This window comes from Ptychodera flava, chromosome 20, assembly GCF_041260155.1.
Source record: "Ptychodera flava strain L36383 chromosome 20, AS_Pfla_20210202, whole genome shotgun sequence".
Taxonomy (NCBI): domain Eukaryota; kingdom Metazoa; phylum Hemichordata; class Enteropneusta; family Ptychoderidae; genus Ptychodera; species Ptychodera flava.
This window is the reverse complement of record NC_091947.1, coordinates 11,460,275-11,488,153: the sequence shown is the minus strand read 5'-3', so window position 1 is coordinate 11,488,153 and position 27,879 is coordinate 11,460,275. Positions and strand designations below refer to the sequence as shown.

Here is a 27,879-nt window from a genome sequence, read left to right as displayed (position 1 = left end):
AGAATTTTGCTGAAGAGAATGATATTGAATATAATGTATTAAAAACAAAATGTATGTGTTTTAAATCTCGAAACAAATGTAGAATTATTCAACCAATTACCCTTAGGGGTTATAGTATTGATTTTGTGTCAAAGTTTGTGTATCTTGGTCATGTTTTTACATTAGACTTAAATGATGATGAAATCGCCTCCCAACGTAGGGCATTATGTGGTAGAACAAACTTACTTCTGAGAAAGTTTCGTAATTGCTGTTTGAGTGTTAAGTCACGACTTTTTAATACTTTCTGTAATCACATCTATTGTGCTCAACTTTGGTGTGATTTTAATGTTTCGTCCATTCGTACCCTGCATATTTGTCACAATAATGCTTTGCGCTGGTTTTTAGACTTATCGCGAAATGCTAGTATTTCAGCTGCCTTTTGTTGAAAATCGTGTAAACTATTTTTTAAGTCTTCAGATGAAGACTTGTGTACAGTCTTGTCCGGAGACTGCAATGTACCGACAATAGTCTTCGAAGAGTTTTACTTTTTTCTGACTGTAGGTATTCTGGATTGCAATCTTATTGGAGACAGCTTCTATATCGTTAGTCTTATTGTTTCTCAGGGTTCCTGTTTTTTTTAATTGTGCTTGTAATCTGTCTGTACTTTCTTGTAGGTAGTCTGGTGTTGTACTTTTTTGGTGTACTGTGTAGCTTTTTTGTTCTATGGACGGTCTTTGTACTTGTCTGAAATAAAGTTTAATAATAAACCCTCTATGCACTCAAAAACATTTCGATGACCCCTCCTCAGAAGACGATAGATATTTGATGACGTCTCCGCTGCACGCCATTGCCACAGGAAATTGCTTCGATACTTCCATAGTTTTGTTCTTTTGTGTAACCGTAGAATACATGTAACTCTTAAATTTTGACAATTTTCTTGTACTTTTGTTCCATGTATCAACTACAGTTTCCTGGTCTACTTCCTATGGAATTTTGAGATACCTATAGTATTGTCGATGTAACGTGTCATGTGCTTTAATTGTTATTGTTGAAGATTAAAATTGAGGTATCTTTCCTGAATTAACACTAACAACGAAGGACACAGATATACAGTCACTGTCAACAAGCTGAGTACTGGTATTTCATTTAATACGCTATGGGGAAGTACACCCAGAAACTGTTGATGATATATGCCACAAAATCCTGAAAAACAATAATCAAAAGTCACAGTTACTTTAATTACACTTAACATATACAACCATTCACGTGTCGAATATGTAATACAGTGCTCGTCTTCCGATCACGGTGTCCTGTTTCAGAGAATGAAAACACATAGAGAATCACATTTATTTCCTGGGATGTTTCGGTACACTGAAATAAGATTTTCTGACAAAGTAGAATTTTTGAAAATCACGTGATTATCCTCTGTATTGTTTGAAAAGTATGTCTCCCCTTTGCAGTTTTCCAATTTCAGACAACATCCCCTCGCTGGCTTTCCCAGCGCATCCTGGCAAAATAGCTGAACGCTCCCTGTGCTGCGAACCCCCTCCACCCCCAACCCCCCACCAGTTGATACATGAAACAAAAGTACAAAAAATTGTCAAAATTTAAGAGTTACATGTATTCTACGGTCACACATACTTTATCTGTTCCAGCCGCTGGTCTCGCCTGGTGGTTACCTTTTAAAATGGGGTTAGAATCTTTCCCATCATAGACGGTCGGATCTTAGCTATTAGTAAGCTTAAAAAATTTTGCGAAGCACTTTCTAGCTCATAAGAAACGGTTCATATGAAATACGATTTTCAGGTCGCATTCACCATGATGCTGCAAATGTGGCTTTAGCAACTTTTGCCAGGTTGATACAACCCTATAACCGCCATATTTGGCGCACAATTTATGCCCTCCAGTTAATATTGAATAAGTTCATTCATTTCAGTTCGAAAATGTCATATTTTATTATCTTTTAAAGTTATACAAATCAAGTCGACTAATATGTCACAGTAAATAATATTGTTCCAGAGGGGTTATTTTGTGTGTGATATGCAAACGAATTCGTCAACTGTATGAATTTCTCAGGCTGGTCAAGATAGAAGTCAGCTTGATCACTTGCGTCCCAGAACGCTAATGTATTGTGAGCGTGAAATTTTACTATTCTGTGCGCCAATTTGGAAGATTATGACATAGAAGTCAGCAACAGCAATGACGTAAACGGAACGAGTATAGTTAATATCCTTCCTCATACGTCCCTGTGGTCGTTGTATTATCTTCAGTTTTGCCTTTACGTCTCTGGTATCATTATGTTTTCTTCTCAAGAAATGCCTTTGGCATCTTCTTGTATTTATATCCAGTCTTCAAACCCTGCAAGATCAGTGAGGGATAGGTTTAATACCTCTCAGGTCCTTCACATTCTGCCGTTGAATCTGCCCATATTCCATTGAACAAAATGGGTCGGCCAATAAGCGGAAGCTAATAATTTAAATGAATAAAATGTCACTTTACCTTGAAGGTTACTCTCGGCTGGTTTTAAATTGCAAACTAAGACTGCGCTCAAATACACCTCTGGAGTTAAGGGGTTTGAGGGGAAGCTGAACATATCAAGGGTATGTTGATGAGTTTTGAAAATGCTGTGGGCCTAAAAGGGCTGACTTAAAAATAAATTATGCTGATCATTGGAAGTATCAGAAGAAATACATGATTTCTTATAAGACTCACAGCCACAGGCCACAGGAGAATAAGGCAGTTGTAGCGAATTATGACCAGTTAATGTATGTTATCGCAAAACATTCCAGCGTGTCACCGTACATCCTTGAATTTGTGTGGCTATTGTCTAGACACTTTCACCTACCTACCTATACTGTATTATTACACCTCACTCATTCAGCGTGCACTGCCATTGGTTAAACACGACCCACGTGACATGTAAAAGAACGTGATGATGCCCTCTGCGAATGTGATGATGCCCTCTGCGAACTTGATGATGCCCTCTGCATTTGATATTACATGGATGACGTCATTTTACTTACTGCGCATCCTTTCTGCGCAAAACAAATTGTCGTTCGCTTGTTGTACTTTGCAGTTGGCAACTTATGGCTGCGAAACGTCTTGCAGAGCTGTCACCGGCACAGTTAGACGATATTTTGATGCAGGTAAACAGCAAACGAACAAAAATGGCAACAAGGAATGCAATTTCTGTGTTCAGCGACTATGCTGGCAACAAATTTGGATACGCCACCGAGGAGATCGGCAAACTTTAGCAGCAACCCTAGCCTCGGCATTGACATTTTACGCTGAGGTCCGGACTCAGAAGGCGAACTGTACTCGAAGAAGTCTTTGTGTTTTTGTTTCTTTGCATGTTTGCTTGTTCGGTGTAATAAAAATAATAACACATGAGAGCTTGGGCAATATCACGATTTTTTGCCTGCCCTCGGGCTGGTGGTCATGATCGAAATACTGATGATGCCCTCGCCTACGGCTCGGGCATCATCAGTATTTCGATCATGACCACCATCCCTTGGGCAGGCAATAAATCGTGATATTGCCCTCGCTCTCATGTGTTATTATTTAAATAAGACCTGGTCTAGACTTGCTCCAAGTCTGTGGGCATATAGGTATCAAAACATATAGGAAATTGAAGGACTGAACATCAGCAGATCGATGCACGTGTGATCGTGGGGTGAACGCCTTGGCCCACAGCAAGTAACTCAGCTGCCGAAAAAAGCCGGGCGACTGGGGGCAGTGTAGACCTGGCCCAGAATGTCACTGGTCTTTTCAGGTACTGTAAACCCCTTCACCAGCACACAGCAGTCAGATTGAGGCATACACGGGATGATGTTTTTAGTTCTCTATATTTCCTGAATCGTTTGTTATCATTATTGTAGTAGGTAATAATCGTAGCTTTATAAAAGGACAGAGGAATATTCATGTTTACAAGTTTTACAAGTTTGAAAGTGATGATGAGGAGACACTTAAAACTGGAAATTGCCAAGCAGCTAATGAAGTACCTAATTAATGATAAACTGAAACCCTCAATGCCAATTTATGTTTAAATAAATGTACCAGTGATGAAAAAAGCACAGCGTGGTTTCTCCTTGAGTTTATGGCCCTGATCAGAGAAGCATAGCGGCTGGGCCGACAATTTTATGATTTACGTCATTTTGATTTTGACTCTAATCCATGTCCACAGGTACTTCCTAAGAAAACAGCCCTAATTTTTGAGTACTGTTCTTCTTAGAATGGCTGCATTTTCTATTCCTTCAGCCCTTTTGGAAAGTCTGGTATTCAATTTGTTATCATAGCTTGTACCACTATGGCCATGCTCATAATCATTTATAGTAAAGCTGTCTAGCCCAGTTTTCTTTGTATACGAATGCATGACAATGTTCCGAAATGTGTGACATTTTCAAGAGTTTTTCTCACTCAGGGAATAGTGATTCTCACATTCCTGGTTGCTGGGAGTGCGGGATCGACGGTGTGGGAAAAATCGATCCCATGCTCGAAGAAATCGTCCCACACTCTGCAGTAAATATTCCACGAGCTCTGATTGGATGATTCAACTGTTTGTTTCTTTTCACTCCCAAATGTTATCCAATGGCACGACGAGTAACACATGGACTGAAACTACAAAGTAAGCAGGTCAAAGTACAGAGGCAGACGACCAAGTTGTCACGATTTTGGATAATGTTGTACGTGTCTAATGTGAATTTTATACATTTTGTGGTCATGTGAGAAGCAGAATCTCACACCCCATTAATCCCCTTTCCCGTAACTCTCAGCAACACTAGCGAAATGGCAGCCTATCATTGTCTCTCTTTACTTCCTATACACAAATATCAAAAACCGTTCCAGATAATATTGTAGGTTTCCAATTCAGTATCATGAGCTTTTTTAGCAGGTGAGGGGAAGTCACCTATAGTTTCAGTGTTTCCATAGTGATCACTGTTTTGCTTTTTCACAAAGACGTGTGCTGACACTGAAACATGGAATTCGCTAAAGACCTTGTGGACTGGAGACAAGGGGGAGGGGGAATTCAAAATCATTATGAATTGGCAGAGGGGTACTTGAATAGTTTTTGAGTTTTGGGGGTATTTAAACACATTTAAGAAAATGTTCTAGATTCTCAGCCTCCCCTTTAAGGAGAGTACGTGTACCTAGCCTTAGGCGCTTTACATAAAATTCTTTGTTTGCCGTCCGCGTGCTGGTAGGTTTTCACAGAAAATCAAGAAAACAGACACAATGTTAACACTATTACAAATAAAAATATTTTTTCCAAAAGAAACCACATAAAAATGATCTTATGTTAATACAATTGTGGTTTTTTTGTCTGTGTTTGTTTTTTCCCTGGCTGGCAGCTTAGTTTTTCAAAAATCCAAGGATGGCAAACAGAATTTTCTTTAAACGGCCTTGGTAGGTATCAAAGCGAGAATAGACTTCATCTCCATGATTCTGTGCTTGGTATTGATCGAGCAGTCTTACGAAGGGATCTTTAGTGATTTTCAGTCACACTATCTGAAACAGGATTGGAACTAATTTGGGATAATTGGATATTCATATTTTTCAAATTCTCAAAAGTGTTAGGCGCCATATAGTTGAATGTTGCAATATTACAAATTACTCATAAAAACAAGTCTTTGACTTAAAAACCAAAGCAGATGAGCTTATATTTGCAGGTTAAACCGACATTACTTCACCATCCAATTACCCCAAATTAGTTCCAATCGTATTCTGATGGCAATGTGCATGTACATGTGGGGCAGGATAAGGGTCACATGAAAACTGCTTTGAGTTTATCTAAAGTCACTGCATCCCTTAATTTTAGTAGTGAAATTGGCACTCGTAAGTTTTTGTATATCGTACAAAATTTAACAAAACAAAATCTTTCATTTTATTCCTGTTTCATATTGAAGCAAGGACTACTGACTCAGAGGTGTTCTTGATAAATAGTGCAAAGGTGAAAATTCTTGAAAAAAACTGTCGCCGCCCAAAAATCGCGGCCAAAGTTGGAGTCTAAATGAAATTCTGTCTGTTTTCTAATGGTTGCCGGAACATATTTATTCATTAACCGATCTATTTGCATCTATTATCTGTAATAGAAAAAGTGCGTAAAAGAAATGTAAATGGCAGAAATAATAATAGTTAAAATCCTGAATGGTAGCAGCCCCTGTTATCATGGAAAGTTCTAATACTCCAAAAATTACTTGTGCTACGTGGATTCATTCAAGCAATCCTACTTGCTAAGCCCTTTTCCTATCATACAAATTTGCTCGGAAATCGACAGAATCAAGGAATTTGAGAGATAGGTCTATTTTGTTCCGCACAGCCGGACAAGCTGACGCAGAACTGCTTTCCGTTACTTTGATATTGCTATCATTTATGATAGTGTGATATTTTGAAGGCTTTGTCTCGACTGATAAAAACACAGAAATTGCTTTAGCTCAGATCACGTATCGATTGGCTCTTGACGGGAAATCTATTACCAGGGTCAAAATGGGCGCTCAGATCACATGACTGCCATGCTGTCGTTCTGATAGCCTGACCGTTGAAACGGTGTTATCTTCTTTGGTTGTCTACTCATGTGGCTCCATTGTGACCGAGTGCACTTGTCGGTTACACGTACAGCTTTGCATACATTCATGAGATCTCTGGACCTTGTACAGCTACACGTCAAAGTTAAGTTTTAGATGCACAGCGACACGCATTGTCTTTATCTCGTGTAAGCTTATTGAAATTCACAGCCAATGTCACAGCGTCTCATCGGATACACTTACAGTGACGTACTCTTGCTGATTAGGGAGCGTTCAGTTTTTACGGCCGGGGGGGGGGGGCGGCAAAATCTTGTTGCCGGTGTTCAAAAAAATATAGACCCCCCTGCATTTTTTGTGAAAAAAAGATGACCCCCCCCTTTGTCAGACGGAAAAAATTGATGACCCCCCCCCCGTGAAAAATAACCAAAACCCATATGTCAAATTTACCCGCATGGTTTGGATTTGAACTCCGGTACACGGCGCACTTTATTCGTGTAGCAGAGATGCCAGTGCACAAACTTCTCAGCCACATCCATTGAAACGTCTGTTAATTAGGACGACTGTAAGGCAATTTTTAACTTCATTTCCATAGACAACTCATGTCCATGGACATTGTATAAAGTAAACTTTATTGGAGTGGTTCGCCAAAGGCAGCCCTCCGGTTAAGAGGGTCATGGGCCATTACGTAAAGTCAACTTTATTCTAGTGGGCCACCAAAGGTGGCCCGCCGGTAAAGAGGGTCGATCATGGCCATGGCATAAAGTGAACTTTTTTGTTGGTATTATCTTTTTGAAAATGTGGTGACCCCCCCTTTCCTACCAGTGAAAAAGCGATGACCCCCTTTGCGGATTCCAAAATTACGATACCCCCCCCCCCTGGATTTTGCCGCCCCCCCCGGCCGTAAAAACTGAACGGTCCCTTAGCTGTTTACTATAAGCGCAAACTGAAGACGTGTGTTTCATTCACCACTGGTGATACATCAAACGGTTTCCAAAGTCTTGTCGTCATGTTTGTGATATCGGAACGGAAATTTGCCACGGATGAAAGACTTACTTTACAGCCCGTACTGATGAAGTCAATGACGTGTACCGGAATGGCTGCCATACACCTTACTTTCTCAAGTGATGACCACGTTGGATCGACTGCATATTTCTCGTCATTGTGTAGCGCAAGTGTAATGGAGACAAGTAGGCAAACACAAGCACAATTTTGCAGTCACGTTTGGCAAAAGTCAGAAGTAATTTGAAACTATAAAGGCCTGTGTTGGCGCCTAGATTGTCTCATCAAAAACTTTACCCACCAGATTGCAATTTCAATGGAAAACAAAAGGCACTTTGCATTATCGGCTTACAGACTAGTAAAACAAAAGCGATCCTAGGGATCACCAACAGGGCCTTTGAGTCGAATTAAAGGGATGTGTGTGCATGCTCATTAATCTCAGTGATAACAAAATGGAGCAAATAAAATCGCTCTGTGAAAGTGTATTTCGAAAATTATTAAATATTTTTGACAAAAAATGCCACCACACTGAAACTTTTGTTGCATACCAAACTTTTACTCCAATCGTGATTGTTTTATCTCTTTATCTACTCATTCATCGATGTATCTATCTATCTATCTGTCTGTCTATGCGGCTTTAGGAACAACAGGAATACAATTTCTCTTATCCCTATGGTAAAAGCTTCATTGCTGTTGTGCCACTCTATACATTAAAGTTGGGGAAATTGCTATATTTAAATATTAATTGTTGATTCTACACGTCTTTAAGGCAATGTACCTCGCAGTGTCGCTCTTTCAACATGGTGCTCGACTGTGCAAAATTTTCCCAAAAGACCGGAGACGAAAATCTTACCATAATATCCAGCATTCTCACTTCAGCTTCGAATTTTAGCTCTTTTACTAGCATTGCTGTGCCACTTTTGGTCATTACTCTGCCACTGGTTTTACGATCACGAAGGATGACCCGTCGTTCCTTGTCAAGCATCATTTCTTCGGGCAAAATGATATTATCTAAATTACCAGAAGCCATCAAGCGAATCTGTGGTAAAAACAATAAAGTGACAAACATAGTCAGATTACTAGAAAGATCCAGGAAGAAGGCCAAAATGTTTTCCCATAGGAGCACAAGCTTTTTGCAACATACGGATCCATACATACATACGGGTCCATCCATACATACAATGCATACATACACACATACATACATACATACATACATACATACATACATACATACATACATACATACATACATACATACATACATACATACATACATACATACATACATACATACATACATACATATATGAGTAGGAGTAAAAAATCAATATCTTACCATAATGTTATCAACTTTCACTGAAACTTTAAGTTCAAGTTAGGCAAAGGAAGCTACTTCACAAAACTATTCATACGCAATAAGACATTTATGCGGAACCCCCGTCCTCGAAACAGTTGTCATTTCTGCGGAGATCCTAAAAAGTTTTCTCTGGTAGACTTTACCTACCTGAACTTCACAAGCAGTAATGACATGAATTAGTCGGGAAAAGGCATCTTCGATAGTGTCTCCACCAACCAATAAGCCATGGTTTTGCAAAATCAATACCTATGGAAATCAAAGGAGGACGAGAGAGTCTCAAGTTTCAAATCAAGCTGTTCGTTACTAGGGTCTCCGTCACTTTTACCTTCAGATTCCCAAGAATGTTATGCAGGCCACTGAACATTAATAGGCAGAAACCGTTAAATGTTAAATGATCTAAAGAGAGAAAAGGTGATGTTTATACATGTGTTGTCCAAATGCATGACTTCCTCTCTGATTTGTGAATCTCTCACTATCACTGATTTAGATCTAAATTGTCAAACTCGGGGGGGGGGGGGTGATACAAAACCCACGGCTAAAGTCTAGATTACGTGATGTGCACACAACAAAACCTCAACTATCTAAATATTTGAACTGGCGATTTTTGGAATGCTCGTTTCTATACAAGAGAGAAAGTCAAGTGTGCAAATCTAAGTACAGCTTTCAGTTTGGTTTACTTAAAGCAGTGAACGTTTCAATTCCTCAAGAAGGCCATATTGTTGATGATCGAAGCTTGTATAATGAACTTAGAAATTGGGCACAAGTCTTGGGTGAATAGTGTAGGGGTTTCAATGTTTATACCTTGGCACTGGGTCCTAGACTCTCAGCAATAGACTTCATCTCTTCCTCATCCATGAAAATCCCTCTGTATGGATGACTGGCTATTTCACCGGCGAGAAGAGCATCCTTGGAACATTTGAGGAGCCCACATTTCATGGCTGACACCTACAAAGAAAACGTTTTTTTGTTTGTTTTTTTGTTTGTTTTTTGTAAGAAAAGTCGTTCATAAAAACTACAAAGATTGCAGCGCATATGAACGATGCTTGCACCTTTCTCGGATCTGACATATAAGAAGTGACATATAAGGAGAAATATAAAGTTATGGAAACCGATAAGAGAGTTCGTATCTAGAAGATAATAGTAGGTACACACCAGACACTTTTGTGTATTTGACAAATAATGTACTGTCACGTCAACAAGCAATATTGAAAGCTTCTATAAAACACCTGACGACAAAGTAAAATCAAACAGGCTTTCTTTTAACAGCTTCCGTTTGCAGTTACTCCGGGAAGTTGAAGACATAGATTTCCATTTCTCGTTGCACGAGAAAAGGCTCTGTTCTGAAAATGACGTCACAGTTCTGTCATTGAAATTGAAAAGAAATTATTTGTCCGTCTTTTCGCCGATGATATCGAAATTACAGGTTATGCTATGGAAGGAAAACTTTTCAGCGGTTCAGGTATCTTGCCGTTTTTACCAAGCTGCTCGATCTTATGTATTACCTGTCAACCTCGCCTGCCTGGCGAAGTTATCGATCGCCCTCTATCGACATAGTTTTTTATCCAGCTTATTACTTTGCGACAAGAGATCATATTCAATTGAAACAAAGTCCCCTCCGCATATATTTGACAGCCTCTTTTGCAGATTATGAATGCTTTCTTCGTTATATTGTAATAGCTTGCGATTGTATATTCTTGCAGTTGTGAACTCTTCAGGGGTTGTGAGCCTACATGAGCGAAAGTATCTTGTTGTTGTTGTTGTTGTTGTTGTTGTTGTTGTTGTTGTTGTTGCTGTTGTTGTTGTTGTTGTTGTTGTTGTTGTTCAAACTCTGCTCAAGGACACTCAAACACAACCAAAGCTTAAATCCAGAGGTCATTAAATAAACAGATCAATAGATCTTTGTCGACATTTGAATTTCAAAACGGCAAGCATTCGTTGTCAACTTCATGGGAGAAAGAAAATTTTCAAATTTGGAGACAAGGAGCTGAAAATCACAGGGGACAGTTACTAGTATAAAATCAAACGGTAAATAAGTGTCCGTCCAAGGCTACTATTGCTTCAAGACAGAATTTTTTATCATTGGAGTTGTAAAAACCCCACAAACACTGTATTTATTGTTTTTCAACCACCCTCTGCGAGGTGTCTTAGAGGACAACACCACTTGAATGTCACTTTAAGTAGGTTATCTTAAATCTTAAATGTTTATCTGTCAATTCCTGGAAGTGTGAAGCTCAAGGAATGACACAATCGCGGCGTGATAACACGAACCTATTTCAGGCAATGTCTACAATGTATCATTGTTAGATTAAATAATAATTAATAATTTGTGCATGACTGTGCATGACTGGGCCTAAATACTAGCATACCAAATGCAGACCATCGCCTGGAAAAATATTGCTTACCCTATTTCATGTCAAATTGGCCACATCTTTGACGACAAAATCATATTAGCGTTCTAGATAAGAGGAGACTGTAACGGCCATCACACGAAACAGTGATGTTCCACAATGCGTTATGTCAAACTTAAAGGGATGCACTCGTAGGAACTGCGCTCAAAGGTCGTATGGGACCCATACGACCAATGTTAACACTGTATCCAAGGTACTTTTGTGATTGCTGAAAGTTTCAACATGTGTACATCGTATAATTTTAATTTTGCAGCTAAGATGATTAGGTGCATCTTGATATCGTGCACGAAACACATTGTTTGTAAATAAACAATAAACTCGCACAGGCGCAGTTTCGACGACGGTTTCCCTTTAAAAGGTGTTGCTTTCTATTACAACGGTTGAACGTAGAAGTTTTACATTGTCTATAGTAAGTAAACGAGATAAACACAGTAATTGAACATAGCCTACTTCAGCAGTTAGGGTTAGGGTTAGTATACTCACGGCAGTACCAGCCGGTGTGTGCACATGGATGAGGCACTGTAAGTCTGGTCTGGCAGCGTGGACTGCAGACTGCATGCACCAACCCGGGCGGAAGCACTCGTACTCAGTGCTGCCACGTTCCAAGATGTTGCCCTCCAGATCAACCTTGATCAGATTGGAAGCTGAGACTTCATAGAACCTCAGTCCAAAGGGATTGATTAAGAACTGGGTATTGTCTTTGGACGCATTAACCTATATACAATAAGACGGGATCGTCAATGAAACAATCACACTGGATAATATTTGAAATATCTGATTCACGTCGAATTTTGAAGAATTTGCATACAGTTTATCCTTGAATAGAAGTTTTAGATATGAAAAAATTAAATGAGAAGTACGTGTTGGGTCGAATGTGTATGTGTGCGATGGCAATTTACTTGTACAAAGTTTGTGCATCTATTCAACCATTTTACACTGTAAAGTTGAGTGTTCAAGGATAGAACACCAATTAAACGCCTTTTTGTAACACTTTTTGAACGCGTCCAGACGTTCAGAAATTTAACACTATGTGTTCAACCAACGTTCAATTTTTGAACACACGTGTGCAGATTTTGAACACTATGTGTTCATCAGACATTATATTGAACACATGGTGTTTCATATCTGAACACATGTTGCACATGAAATGTGTTCAAAAAATTGAACGCATTTACGCGTTCAAAGGGCTGTAACACTTTTTGAACGCATGGACGCCGTTCAACGATAAGTGTGTTAAAGGATTGAACACATGATATGCACTTGTTGAACACATTAACTTTTGGCGTTCAAGGGGTGTTCAAGCCTGGAAGAAACATAACGGACCACTGATATTCAGTAAAATTATTTTATTCTAAAAATACACAAAAATTCCTTGAGTAAAATACAATTATTTAGTGTAAAATGGGAAAATAAACATGGCCACTTTGTAAAGTTTGTCAGAGGAAAACACCAACGGTGTAAACATCTTCCTATCAAAACATAAACAAAAGAAAATCTTTATAAACACTGTCGATCGTTTTCAAAATATATGAACAAAGTAATGACAAAACAGGTTTAACTTAAATATTGTGGATTACGTTATATGTTCATACTTGTAAAAACGTACAAAAATATCTGTTTTGAAAAAGCTCAAAATTTGGCGTACTTATTGTGTTGAAAACAAGTATTCGTATGAAATGTTTACTCCGTTTTTGTAAGATGGTTTAAGACATTTCCTCTTTAATAGAAAATTGCAAACTTGGAAAAAAGTTAGTAAAGGCTTCTCTGATGCAGATGGTATATAGTTGTCCACATAAAGTAAACACAACATGTCAAGTTGTCACAAAGTGTCACAGTTAGACACAACATGTAGAAAGTTGGTAAAGGGGCCTTGGAGGTGTAAAACCCATTCCTTGTCCAACAAAGTCCTTCATGAACGAAAAGATTTGTTTTTTTGTAATACCTTTAAATAAACTCTGAAATAAATCAGTGACATTTCAAAACTCTACTTCTCAGAAATTAAAAACACATTAACTAATTTTGACTTCGTTTCATAAGTTTTGTTCTATATGTCAATAAGCATTTGCTGTTGAACCTGGAAATTTCAGTCCTTACTAAAATTCACTTGTAAAAGGAAACTGCAGTCTAAAACCAATGGCAACAACCTAAATGTTAGCCATTTCAACACCAATATAGCAATACAACAAGCGACTTAGACGTCGAAAGAGCTCGCAGTGTTATGTAAAGGATCTCTGACAGCTCACTTCGGGATAGCCTCACCAAAAATGGGAAAATAGCTGCAAAAAATACACAATTAAAGATTTCACCAAGATTTGAACATATCAAATTGAGATCATCCAAAAACATGTGTAGCAAATATCAAAGCTATCAGACGGGTAATTTTTAAGATACACATTTTTTGACCAAAAATATACATTGGCCCAAAAATATAAACTTGCAGATTTCATCATAACTTGAATATATCACATTCTGATAATTCCCTATGTCTTAAAAATGTCTAAAATGTCTTTTATGTCTCAAAAATACAAATTTGCATATTTCTGCATAATTTGAACAATGTGAAAAAGCTATCCGCAGAGACTTATGTCAAAAATATCAAAGCTGTTCATTAAGTAGTTTTGAAGAAGATTTTTAAAGATTTTTTGACCAAAAACGAAAAAAATTGCCATGCAAAATAAAAATTTGAATATTTCATCACAACTAGCACAAATTTTACGAAGGTCATTCTTAGGGACATGTTTACCAAATATTGAAGACGTCGAACCACCAGTAAGACAGAAGAAGATTTTTGCCAAAAAATAGCAAAATTCGCCTCAAAAATACAAATTTGCGTATTTCACCATAACCTGAACATATATGATTAGGGTAATCTCTGGGAACCTGTACTCCAAATATTAAAGGAATCGTACTGGCCGTTTTGAAGAAAAAGCTTGGGATGTAAAAATTTGAGGACGATGCCTCTCACATTCACCTATGAGATAAGCTCTGCGTCGCTAAAAGCAAAGCTAAAAACAGTAACAAATCGAGAACAAAAGACGTGCTGATCTACAATACAAAATAATCTAAGATTTGGTAGCAGGCTATGATCAACTAAATGTTACTGGAGCATAAGCCTTCAAAGACGTGACGTCTCCTTCATCAGATGCAAGGGTGCAATGAAGAATTGAAGCAGAAAGCGACAGAAAATTCAGAGTGAAAATTTCAGAAAATTCAGAAATTCAGAGTGTACATTTTTCACTCTGAATTTTCTGTCGCTTTCTGCTTTAATTCTTCATTCCACCATTGCATCTGATAAGGGAGACTACACGTATTTGAAAGCTTATTCTCCAGTAACATTTAGTTGATCATAGCGTTCTACCAAAGCTTACATAAATTCAGAACAAAAATACAGAAACTTATCAAAATTCAGTTACTGACCCTCGGAAGTTTAAATCTACATTAGAGATGAACTGAGGTTTTCAAGCTTGTTTCCAGACAGCTACCTCTACACTCATCTTCTTCAATTTCTGTACCATCAGTTTCTGTAATAACTCTTCGATTACCAGGTCAATCCAACTTTTCACATCCTGAAAATAATGCAACAATAGGTAATATGGCGACATGAGACTTTAAATGAAAGACAAGGTGGCCTTAGGGACCGTCTCAGATTGTCGCAGAAGTTCAAGAAACGAAATTTCTTCGTTTAGATCAAAACCCCCTCCCCCCTCCCCCTAAACGAAACTTCAAAAGTGCGAAATGTTCATGTCTGCCTGAGAGTACAATGTTGCATATTGCTATAGCTACTAAAGACGTATTCCCCTTGCCACATTACAACATTAAACAAACCGAGGCTTGGTCTGCAATGCCCTAATGCACTTGCAAATGCAGTAACATCCGAGTAATCATCATACGGTTCAGGCGATTTACCCATATACGGACATCCCTCACTTGTTACAGGAAACCCTGTCCAGTTCTGGCCATTCCAGTATGCATCGACTGTTTGATTACGTTGTCGCAGACACTTGCTTTGATTCCTTACAGCGAATTTGGGTTTCGGTTATATCAGCCTGTTTACATGGTGGTTGTTCCTCACCAGGTAGACATATAGCTAGAGTCACTCCGGCGAGAAACTTCGACATTGGGCCCAGGCATGTTCAATCATTTTAAAACGACTATGACCAGGTGCATATCAAGCGAGAATAAAGACATCTAGTGGTTAGAGCAGACGCTTATAAATAGTACATTTTAAAAAATGATACTTTTTGTCTTTGTATAATTTGATGAATGAAATGATTAGGATACAATGTTACTATCGGTAAATTGTGTTTGGGGAACGAACAAGATGGAAACAGTTACAAAGTTGTTGGCATGAGTATGAGTGTGCATTTTTTTTCTTTTATTTAAAATGAACACACGAAAACTTGTGATCACAAAATAAAAGTGCGAAAGTGAAGTTCACTAATTGAATGGAGGTCAAACCCCCTCCCCCCTAAACGAATGAATTTCGCTTTTTGAACTTCTGCGATAATCTAAGACGGTCCCTTATTAGGTTCAGGAAAAGGGGTGACTTTAGTATTCAGTGCCTCTTTTCGATACCGTTACAAAATATTGGCTTCTTCTTGTCATCAACTGATGAAAAGTAAATGAAAGGCCAACTCTCATATGCTGAAACAATAAAGAGTGTACACTCTGGGATGTTTAACTAATGTTTTACTAAAAGACATGTGTTAGCTGTGATTACGCAGCGGTGCACGGTGTGTGGCATATCAATCGCGCTGGGGTCAAGGGTCATCGCCACAGTTTTGCGGTGATGACCCTTGACCCGAGTGCGATCGATACGCCATGGCCCAAAACACTGCTGCGTATTTACAGCTAGTGTATGGTATATAAGCCACTGAAAGAAAAAAAGGTTTCTTCACGTATTTTAGCTATTCCAAAGTACTACACAAATAATTTCAAAGGATAATAATACAGATGCTTCAAAATTCAACACCTTTTACTATTTTGGAGAGAAAACTTACCCTTTCTGGTCTTGCTTCCGCACGATCACGACTTCAGCGTGCGTTTACAAGAAAAATTCCGCAACTTCCGGTTTGATGCATGACGGGATAAGAAGAGGCACCAAACTTGAACACCAAGTGTTAAGGAGTAGAACGCCTCTTGCACGCCGATGTTAAAATTAAAACGTTCATGGTGGTTATCTGATTTTCTTTTCCAAATTTCCAAATTTCAACCCGTAATAAACGTGTAAAATTATTTTTTACACTTTCTTTTTTAGGAAAAACATGCTTTCAGTAATTTTAGACCGGAGATATTTTTCACTTAGTGGGAAATTCGCTACATCAAAATCCGTGTACGTTTGCCTAACATCGATGCAGTAGTAAATTTAATATAGCCATTGTAAAGTAAAAAACACTAAAGATTGTTAATTGTTTTACAGTATTGCAAAATTTCTGTAATGCTGAGTTTTTGAACACTTGAAGGAGATGGTTGTTAACACTACGTGTTCAGGTTTAGAACATCATTGTTAATAATATGAACACTAGTGTTAACAATATGAACACTAGCCGTTCAAATTTGAACACCGACATCTACATTTTGAACGCGTAAAGACGCGTCTGGCGTCCGCTATTTTTACAGTGTACGAGCTTGCTCTGTAATTGAAAAATCTTACAGACATTCCCATCATACATACATACGTGCACGTGTTCAAAGATGCACCGTGGTGTAGTCAATTTAAGCTAAGTTTGAAGAAATCTGAGTTCGAGTCTTGTCATATTAAATGTTAAATTAATAACACAGCCGCCTTATAAAGCCCTTGACCGATGATATAGTAAGACAATTCATCTACTTATGCACACATACAATAGGACATTGTTGTGATATCAACTTGGAAACAAAGAACGTTCAGACGTGTCTCATCAACCTCTCCCTGCGAACTGGCATACAAGAAAACACGGAATCGATGTATTTAAAGACTGACAGCCCAGCCATGGGCCCAAATCTGTAAGTCGGTGCCTAGTCTACAGAGAGTTAAAGGGGAGAAATATCCTTAGTGAGTGAACAATATCGTATTGTGCAAAGCAGAGACGGGAAGCTATTCGTTTCCGACACGTGAAATTTAATTTAACTTAGTTCTGTGTAATAACTATGACATATTCATATCAATCAATTGTGATTAAACTATACACGTAGCATGAGTTTGGTGAGCCGTACCGTTTTCCTGAAATCATTCCGGTAGGTTCGACCGCAGAAATTGAACATTTTATTGACAATTTGATTTCACATTTTTGAGTATCTGCTTGATTAAAATTTCGAAATGTCATGGAACGACACAGGAATCTGTTATGTCGACAGTGATTCAAGGCATGAATTCCCCATGGATTGTCAAGAAAGTTCTATCCATCGGACAGCCTCGCGATACTGTACCGAAGTTTGGTCAGTGGAAGTCAACAAGAGGTACATCACAGTCGATTTGATTTTAAACTTTGAACACTAAAGTAACGCCAAACTTTATACCACTTTCAGTGACGACATGAAGGGTGCGACAGCGAGTAAACGGAGAAGGTAAGATTGACCAGTCATAGATTTTAGTAGAGTATTTGTGTCAATTTTCTACTATACACTATAATTCATGAATAATAATTTTATGCTCCGCGGAGATTTACTCTGGAAAGTAAAAGGGATGTTTTTGGCATTCATTACGTTATTGGTCAAGTGCAAACCGGTTCATAGGGTTTCAAAGAATAATTTCTTGTATGTTTTGAATTTACTGTTTCATTATTGTTCTCCAGTGTAAGTCTTTCACTTCGTGCTCTGACGATGGGGTCGATATACATGTGTATGGTTAAAACGTATGGCATCGAAGCCAGCTACTGACAAAAACCACATGTGATTAAATAAATGTGTAATTTGAGATTGTGAGAATATTGCTTGAGCTGATTGTTTCTATGCGCTGTTCCTAACTGCAATAATTTTCGTCAGTCGTATTACGGCTTTATTTTGGTAGTTTACAATATACAGTGTGTCTGTTTCGTGCTCCTTGAAGTACATCCCTCTTTCTGTTCTTAAATTGCTCTTTAAAAAGGTTTGGTATGCCGGAAAGGCCGAACCAAAGCAAAGTGCAATAAAATGACGTTGTCGATGTAGCAGCTCATTTGCCTTCCTATGAGACTTCACGAGACCTGAATGTAATCGAAGAAAGGGTTTAAGGTAGTATGCGCCTCGAAAGTGAAAGACTTACTTTCGTTCAAATTTTCTTCAATCAAACTTTCAACCATTATCTTACCAAATCAGGAATAAAAATCATAGGTCACCGGTCACGAGAGAAATAGATTACCTGACATTTACTGATTTTTGAATTCAAAATGGCCTCCATCCCTGTGTTACTATGGGGAAAAATAAATTTTCGATTTTCAACAAACTCAGACGGCGAATTGCTTGCTCTAAGAGCTTTAAAATAAGCCCGCACAAATAGTATATCAGAAAAGACGCATTCTACTTAAAGGTCCTCAGGTCTGAAATACGGCAGGCCAGCGTCGAACATGTTTTGGCTGGTTTGAGTCAACACGAATGAAAATCCTAGTCCACCAGTATTTCTGCTTCTCTCACCTATTTGATTGATGTAACTTACTGTTATGTGATTGAAGATATTGTCTGCCCATCCATACAAATCGATCAATCTGTAGACTGCAGCTAATTTGCATCTCAATTCTTTCTCTTCTGCACTGGCGTTAATGTTGTCCAAGTCATCATCGCAGATTGGAAACTTGAATCGGTGAGGACCAGCCTTCGAGAAATATTCGATGCAACAATGATCAATTTTCACATTGTTATCTCGCTTTTGCGACGCTTCATCGAAATATAGCATTCATGCAGACAATCGTTAGACGTTTTCGCTTGAATCCCGGGCTTGAATTAGTATATTTCGTCTTTAAGTTGGCTTTAAATGGGCAATTTAGTTGCTTTGAATGACTTTAGCGACACCCTTCTGGTTAATTTAAATCTCGTCATAGACAGTAAAAGTGAGATCGTCTATGACGAGATGCATAGGAATAAGTCTTCGATAGCTTCTCATCTATTAACTTTCACTCAGCATCAACATCTTTTGCACGGAAAGCCCAAGAAATTCATTCAAGAATGGCTTTGGTTGTTAAACACATTACAATGCCATATCTTAACATCAACGAAAAAAAATTAACACAACTAAAACAGGAAAACGTTGCTTGTCACTTACAACCGTTGTTGTACTTTCTAAAACCTTCGCAAAATGTCCGCTCACACCTGTATTTGATGCCATCTGATCAAATTCTTCCTCAAAATCTTGATCGCACTGTCGCTCTTTATAACTCTGTGTTCTGTTTACTACGCACCAAGAGAAACCTGAACATGAAATCACAGCAACGTTATCAATAACCAAATTAAATAAATGTTTATCAAGTTCAGCCGGACCAATTCGAGTATTGAAGGTCACAGTATCACGTTTGTGGCGTTCAAGTACTCTACATGCATGCTCAATCTAATTGAAATCAGATGTAGAGGACGGCGACGTCTATACTTACGCGGCCCGGTATTATGTTGCTGTCCGGGCTGTCGGCCTATTACTACGACAGCAAGAGAATACCGCGTAAGTATAGACGTCGCCGTCCTCTACATCTGATTTTAATCAGATTGCCTACATTCTATGCAAAAATACATCAAACATAGAGACAAACAAAACACATATATACGCACGTGCAGCACGTGAGAACAAAATTGATATCGTTGAGTTTGTAAAATAACACTGGTAAAGAAAAACTGACGGCCTTCCCATTCTGATCGACGGTTAACATAAAATAGAGTAGAACTACAGCGGTGAAACGTCTTTAAATTGTCGCAACGAACGGTTTCCTCTTTTTCACTGCTACGGCATTTGTACACTACTGTTGTCTGCCAGCCGAAAGAGCAAAATGTCATCAACGACATCAAACGAATTCATCAACCTGTCAACAGCACGCCAAACACCATTGTAGTGAAAAGAAACAGCGTTAATGTCTCGCCTGATTTTGACATAACCCCTGACACATTTAATAGAGTGGCCAAAGTTTAGCTAAAATGTTGCGACATTATACGCAACTCACGCACACTGAAAGTGAAATTTGATTTTCGTGAAATTTTAAACGCCATTTTTTCTGAAAATAAGTAGCTCAGTTACCGAAAAAATGGATATTTCCAATCAAAATCGATGTATGAGACAGGTTTCATTAAAAAACTGAAGAAAAAACGATAGAAAAATAGTGTTTTTCCTCTCCAAAAATGCGACTTCGTACTGACCGGCCACAGCGCTCGAGCGGTCGCCGCTCATGGCACGCACTTCTGAATCCAGTCAATACCTATTTTGCAACGGAATTGCTTTCGGGCCCTGTGCACGCTGTCATAGAACTGTGAAACTTGGCCAGGAAGTGGCAGACCATCCCCTTTACATGTAGGGGTGAGTTTTTGTTATATTCTGGGGAGTTTACCCAGCAAACACGAGGTGAAGTGAGTACGGTAAATTCGGTTTAGATTTTTCCCATTTAGATACATATTTTTGCCATAAAACTTGTAGCATGCTCTTTTTAAACATCATTCCAACATTTCTGTGCAATATGACGAAAATCTGTCCACGAGCACAAGTACGAATCATAAAAACAAAATCGTGTTCATTCATAGACCTCAGTACAGTGTGACTCAAGATGGCAGCGGAAGCGAAGGCAGTTGTATCACCCCAATATGTAATAATTAACCCAATATGTAATACTAACCCAATATGTAATAACACTTAACCCAATATGTAATACTAACCCAATATGTAATAACACTTAACCCAATATGTAATACTAACCCAATATGTAATAACACTTAACCCAATATGTAATACTAACCCAATATGTAATAACACTTAACCCAATATGTAATACTAACCCAATATGTAATAACACTTAACCCTATATGTAATAAAAAATGAATTTGGGATATAATACTGACCAAAATAAGACTAAAATATGCATAGCAACCATGATCACGCCCCTTCACAACCTGCAGCATTTCTAAAAGTTGATAATTTAAAAAAAAAAAAATTTGTGTATTTTTTTACCCAATATGTAATACTAACCATGTAAGAACATTTCACCCACTAAGTAATAATATTCGATCCAATTTGTAATACAAAACGAATAGGTAATAAAATTCTAAGCAATATATAATCCTAGCCCAGTACGTAATAGCATTTAGCCAAATACGTACATTCGCATACAAAATTACTTCAACGTCCAATCCTCGGGACATTTCTTCATTATCTTCAAATTAAATTCTCAACCTTCAAGTGCTTGTGACATATCAATGGAGTATGTTTTCAAAGTACATAACATTAATTAATGAGGTACTATGGAATCGATAGAGACCGTGAAGTTGATATACTGAAGATACACTGTGGTAAGCTTAAGTCTGGCTGTTTTGCGCCTGAGACGACTAAGATAATTTTGGCATGCGAAAGCCAACAAATGTGTCTGCAAACAATGAGTACAATACGACAAAATGAAACGTTCTGCAGAACATAGAATAACCAATGAACATAGAGTACTAGTGGCAATAATATAAATGCCAGCTTTTATATTTCCATTTTATTTGTTGAGTTTAATTTTTATATAACATTTGAAGAGCTGTAACATTTGCAACAGTTAGTTCAACTTCAAAACTTTATTGTGAACCAAGTAAACTCGGTTTCATTCCATCGATAAAAAATCCAGTAGCCAGTCATCCGCCAGAGTCTGTGGTGTTTTACGTAAACACTTTGTCATCTGTATCATGCATGGTGATCACTTCAAGTCTAATGCAATTTAGTTTTTCTTCATGAAATGTAATTAGGAAATCGTAATGTAATAAATGTAATAAAATTTCCATGCATTCTCTATGGGGACTTTATTACATATTGGGTTAACCCAATATGTAATAAAACGTCAATGCATTCTCTATGGTGGACTTTATTACATATTGGGTTAACCCAATATGTAATAAAACGTCAATGCATTCTCTATGGGGACTTTATTACATATTGGGTTAACCCAATATGTAATAAAACTTCCATGCATTCTCTATGGGGACTTTATTACATATTGGGTTAACCCAATATGTAATAAAACGTCAATGCATTCTCTATGGGGACTTTATTACATATTGGGTTAACCCAATATGTAATAAAACTTCAATGCATTCTCTATGGGGACTTTATTACATATTTGGTTAACCCAATATGTAATAAAACGTCAATGCATTCTCTATGGGGACTTTATTACATATTGGGTTAACCCAATATGTAATAAACCTTCCATGCATTCTCAATGGGGACTTTATTACATATTGGGTTAACCCAATATGTAATAAACCTTCTATGCATTCTCAATGGGGACTTTATTACATATTGGGTTAACCCAATATGTAATAAACCTTCCATGGCATGCATTCTCAATGAGGACTTTACTACATATTGGGTTAACCCAATATGTAATAAACCTTCCATGCATTCTCAATGGGGACTTTATTACATATTGGGTTAACCCAATATGTAATAAAACTTCCATGCATTCTCTATGGGGATTTTATTACATATTGGGTTAACCCAATATGTAATAAAATTTCAATGCATTCTCCTTAGTGGACTTTATTACATATTGGGTTAACCAAATATGTAATAAATCTTCCATGCATTCTCCTTGGGGGACTTAATTACATGGAAGGTTTATTACATATTTAGTTTATCCAAAATAGATCGTTAATTACATATTGAGTTAACCCAAAAAATATTGTGTGGGGGCACATATTTTGAGAGAATACCAAAAATAGATAAATGAATATTTCTTTCTACCCCATAAAGTATGCCTTATAAACGAAAGGCCAGTATTATCATTCAATCAATGTTGGTCACTTCAGCCTTTCAGAGCTATCATGTATAGTTTCTTCTCTTTATTAATCTGTTGAAACATTTATGTCTGGATAATATTCCCGTTTATTTGCCCATAATGTTGTGATATTACACATCATATTAATATATCGGTAGTCGCTTTCATATTTACCATAAATTGTGTTTGGTTTTATGAATGTTGACAGCCATAAGCGTTCTGCATGTAAACAAACAAGCGAAAAATTTGAACCATTGCTGTCATTTTCTGATTGTTGTAAGGTCAGGAACTAGCAATAATGGTGAAACTTTCCTTTCCGTATTGCTAAATGATTATAAGAAATGTGTGTGTTTTCAGGTATTTTCCGCTGTATGAAAATTAAGGACCAATTAAAATTAAAATTTAAATGCTCGACGACGGCTTGATTAGGGTACAAGGGCGTTCTTAGCTTTTTTGCAAGTTTATTGATCTCAATAATTGTCTCCACTTTTATCTAAAGTTTTGAAGTGTTTTGGCTACACAGGGACGTGTTGATGGTTGTTAGGCATTTTTGTATTATTTTGCTTAGTATTATATCCCAAGTTTAGTTTTATTACATATTGGGTTAAGTGTCATTACATATTGGGTTAGTATTACATATTGGGTTAAGTGTTATTACATATTGGGTTAGTATTACATATTGGGTTAAGTGTTATTACATATTGGGTTAGTATTACATATTGGTTGATTATTACATATTGGGGTGATACAGCAGTCGCACTGACACACCATTGACAGCCTGCCTGAGGCCGAAGTTAGGGACAGCGGACAGCCAAGTATTGGTGAAATTGAACAGATCGTTCATGGCGATGGCAATGATAAGTGTTCATTTGCTTATGGCATGGTTTAAATATGATAAAAATGTTGATAATTTCAAAATGTGGTCGATTTTTTTCCGAGTAAATCAGTATGTAGGCGTGTATCCCTGAATGAAAAGCGCCCTCTAGTGGCATGCTGTGAGGCGAGTAAGGGAAAATAATACTTGAGAAATAATTGAAAATATAGAAATATACACTATTTTTTTCAACAGTGATTACAAAAAATTAACAAATACGTATTTATATTATCCCCCGAGTTAAAAAAAGAGGTATTGTCAGATTTATTACAGAAATTTTGAAAATTTTAATGTTTCCTTTTTTCATATGAATAAAAAATTTAAATAGTATTGGCAGCTAGCATAGCAACAGAATTGGTTTGAGTTTTGCAAGTAGATGTTTTCAACATTTTAATGTTATTTTTCATATGAATCTCCAATTAAAATAGTATTGGCAGCTAGCATAGCAACTGAATGGCCTTAAAATCTCCAAAATATTCCGTTCTCATGATTTTTCATATATTCTCCATTTCATGCAAAAAACAATACTTGCATTTTCTTACCTAAAAGTGAGTATGTGATTCATGTAGCATCCAACTGCCTTTTAACAGACAAAATGTTTTATGGGGCTGTGTCATAAATCATGAGAAGCAACGTTATTTTAAGAAATTCACATGACCATTTCAAAAACAAAATTTTGGTCGCAATTTTGGTCAAATATTTTTGTTATTTCTTACAATTTCATGGCTGAAAATGAACTGCATTAAAAGACAATTGGCAGTTTAAATTGATTTGTTAGAATTGAGTGTTATTAAATAACATTGTGACAAAATTTCATTGTCTTGTGAGCTCTAGTTTTTAAGTTATGTGAATTCAAAATTCATAAAAACATAAAAATCCATCCATTTTTCGATGGTACGGTGCCGCCGCAATTTTGACTAAGTCAGACAAAATATTTTCAATTTTCAACACTCACAGTTTCAAAATCCAAGACTGTGCATCAGTCAAATCTTGATTTTTCCGTAATATTGGGTAAATCTGTGCACAAGACACATAGTTTAATGATTCCATGTGAAGTAAATAAAAAATTATGGGTTGCCAAACTTGAAGGAATCGGCATACTTTAAAATAATTGTAAACTTTGCCGAAAATTGTCCGCCGAAAAAATGGCATTTTTATTGCTTTAAAAATTCATTTTTGACTGGATACAGCTATTTGCATAATTTATTTTTTATTTTTCTTCTTTTACCCCATTCTTGCTAAAATCCATTTAAACTGTGCGTATAAAGAAGAGAAAAAAATGGCTTGGCCACCCTACATTTAACACCCTTGGCAGTGTCCGCAAACAGATGTGAGCAATGTTTCAATTAGCTGTGGGTCCATAGCTGTGGTATTTTCGAACGGGATTCCTGCCTTTTACGGGCTGGTTTTGACTTTTACGTTGAGATAAGGAGAAATTATAAATCAACGAAAGGTATTAATTGTACTTTAATTGTATTTTCTACAATCTGGCTATTTACTTGTAGCATCCATTAATAGGTTGATGTATTACCGATAGAGAATATTTTCACTCTGCTCTTTTATATTGTAAGATGTTTATTTCTGGTTTATGTATGCACTTTTTTGAATTTGATGATCTCAGAAATGTATGCTGTAACGTAGAAGTAGAGATTCTTCGGTAATGATAGCTTTATGGTAGCTTACTCGTGTTTTTCTTACACACAATTTGATGTCACTGAAAGTTGTTGTAATTTACTCATTTTGTGAACCGATTGTAACACACTCATAGAGTTCTTTCCCTCGTATCTTCACGGTTGAACTATCCAGTGAAGTCCACCCTGTGAATACTGAAATAACGTTTGTTACATCGTCGTATGTACTGTGTTCATTCGATTGTATTTTAATTTAACAGCTGCACCTGCATTGAGGGGTTGACCATATGGCAATAGGTAAGGTGTAAAAAATGTCTGCCGAGGAAACATTAAGTTTTGAAGATGTGTTGTTTTTGAGATAACAAAATATTCAGGTCGACCTAAAAATAATGCAGAATTTCTTGGGTACCTTTTTGCGATCGTAGTGGAAAACAATTGCATGTTGTCATTCAGACCACAATATTTTTTTTGCTTTTATGGTCTATCCCAAACATAAATCAAACATATAACAGCCATAAAAATTAAGTACAAGGTACAAAGTAAATTGAGTTTGTAGGGTTTTTAATAGTTAGTGTTTCACGAATATTTGTTGCGGCACATATTCGAAAGGACTCAAATATTATGACAAAAAACGTTAACCTTGTTGTGTAATTTCGAAACCTGCAACTCAATAAATACCGCTTACAACTTAAAATTTGCAGAAGATTACAGTAAAATGTGCATAATCTTGACATATAATTCGTAAACTACATATTTTCAAAGTCAAGTAATGAATTGTGTTTTTAATGGGACGTATTTCAACTGAAGATATATCACATATTATTATCATGTTTACTTTGTAGCAATGCAGGTTTGAGTTGTACCCACTACTATTATGTTGATATGGCTACTGTTTGAGGATGTGAAAGTTGATATGGGTACTGTAGCATGGTTATCAAGTACATTAACCAGATGATATAGTTTTTTTTTAGCTTTTATCGTTAATAATGTGTAGTGAATTACATGGGTATTACTATTTAGTCAATGTAGTTAGGAGGACGATTTGCAACACTGACATCACAAATTGCTCCAATTAAACTGGTGAAGTTTGATGAACAGCAAAATTAGTGTATTTTCTTGCATTTTAGTACGATTTCAGAATTACCTTCTCCAACGCACAATGTAATTATATAACTAGTATAAAAGATATTATCCCTTCATTCGTCTCTTCTTTAAGGCCTTATAACCTTATTCATTATACGCGAAGACGAATTATTGTTGGCGAATAGATATCTGATTTACATTGACTTATCGACTGTGAAGTGTATGAATGAAAACTTTTTCTCTGACCTACAAATGCCCATCAAACTAAAGCAGAGGGATGACAACCAAACATTTTAGTTGGTTGAATTTTACATATGGGTAACACACTTCATGCCATATGTAGAGAGACAAAGAAGTCAATTTCAAATCTTTTTAATATCGCCCCCCCCCCCAAACATACTAAATAGTCAATAATATTCGAAAATGGTCTTTCGACGCTGAACACACTTCTTCACATATCTGCATTTGTTTATAACAAAACATGACACGCATGATCAAGCGATAAATTTGCATTTGTTGACGACACGATATTCACAATTTAGCAATTTTTATTCAATATACTTCATCTTAAACAGTTATTAACATCAAAACCCTCAATAAAATAAAACTTAATAAATATCACCGTTCTCAAGTGTTGATAAAATAATTTTTCAAGATAGGTAATGTTTACACTGACACACACACACACACACTTACCTTCAGGCTTGGAAACAACTGGTCGTGAACATTTATAACCAGATACGTGGACTTTCAAACGAGAAGCAACTAGGTCTGCGAAAACTTATTAAAACGAATGCTGCATGCATGATTATGTTGCGGATCCTGATGCGCACCAAACGTTCACTTTTTCATGCACGTTAAGGTTGAACTCAACTCTAGTAGACAACAATCAGCCCAAAGTGTTGTCAATGAGACTTGGCGGAAATCTGTGAATAGAAAAATATTTGGTGGATGTAATGAAGAAATGGCGACGCTTTCTTTTTCATTACCATGCCGTAGTGGAGTTCTCGCTTTGTTGGGGAAAAAATTACTGCCGACCACGTTCACTCCACGCATACTAAAATGCACCACTATGTCAGATACGAAGACAGTAGCTCTGATCGTACCACAGGGTAGCCAGGGGAAAGAAA

At 37.1% G+C, this 27,879-nt stretch overlaps 1 protein-coding gene across 1 annotated transcript; it reads right to left on the bottom strand.

Moving 5' to 3' along the window:
- Window positions 1-1,909: 1,909 nt before the first annotated feature.
- On the bottom strand, window positions 1,910-27,464 carry LOC139120031 (alpha-adducin-like). Its single transcript, XM_070684048.1, has 8 exons — window positions 27,446-27,464; window positions 19,483-19,628; window positions 18,880-19,035; window positions 11,751-11,981; window positions 9,661-9,804; window positions 9,007-9,105; window positions 8,353-8,538; window positions 1,910-2,337 (listed from the first exon to the last, which is right to left on the bottom strand). Exons 2-8 carry the CDS (start codon window positions 19,543-19,545, stop codon window positions 2,275-2,277), a joined length of 942 nt encoding a protein of 313 aa, XP_070540149.1. The 5' UTR covers window positions 19,546-19,628; window positions 27,446-27,464; the 3' UTR covers window positions 1,910-2,274.
- Window positions 27,465-27,879: the final 415 nt, after the last annotated feature.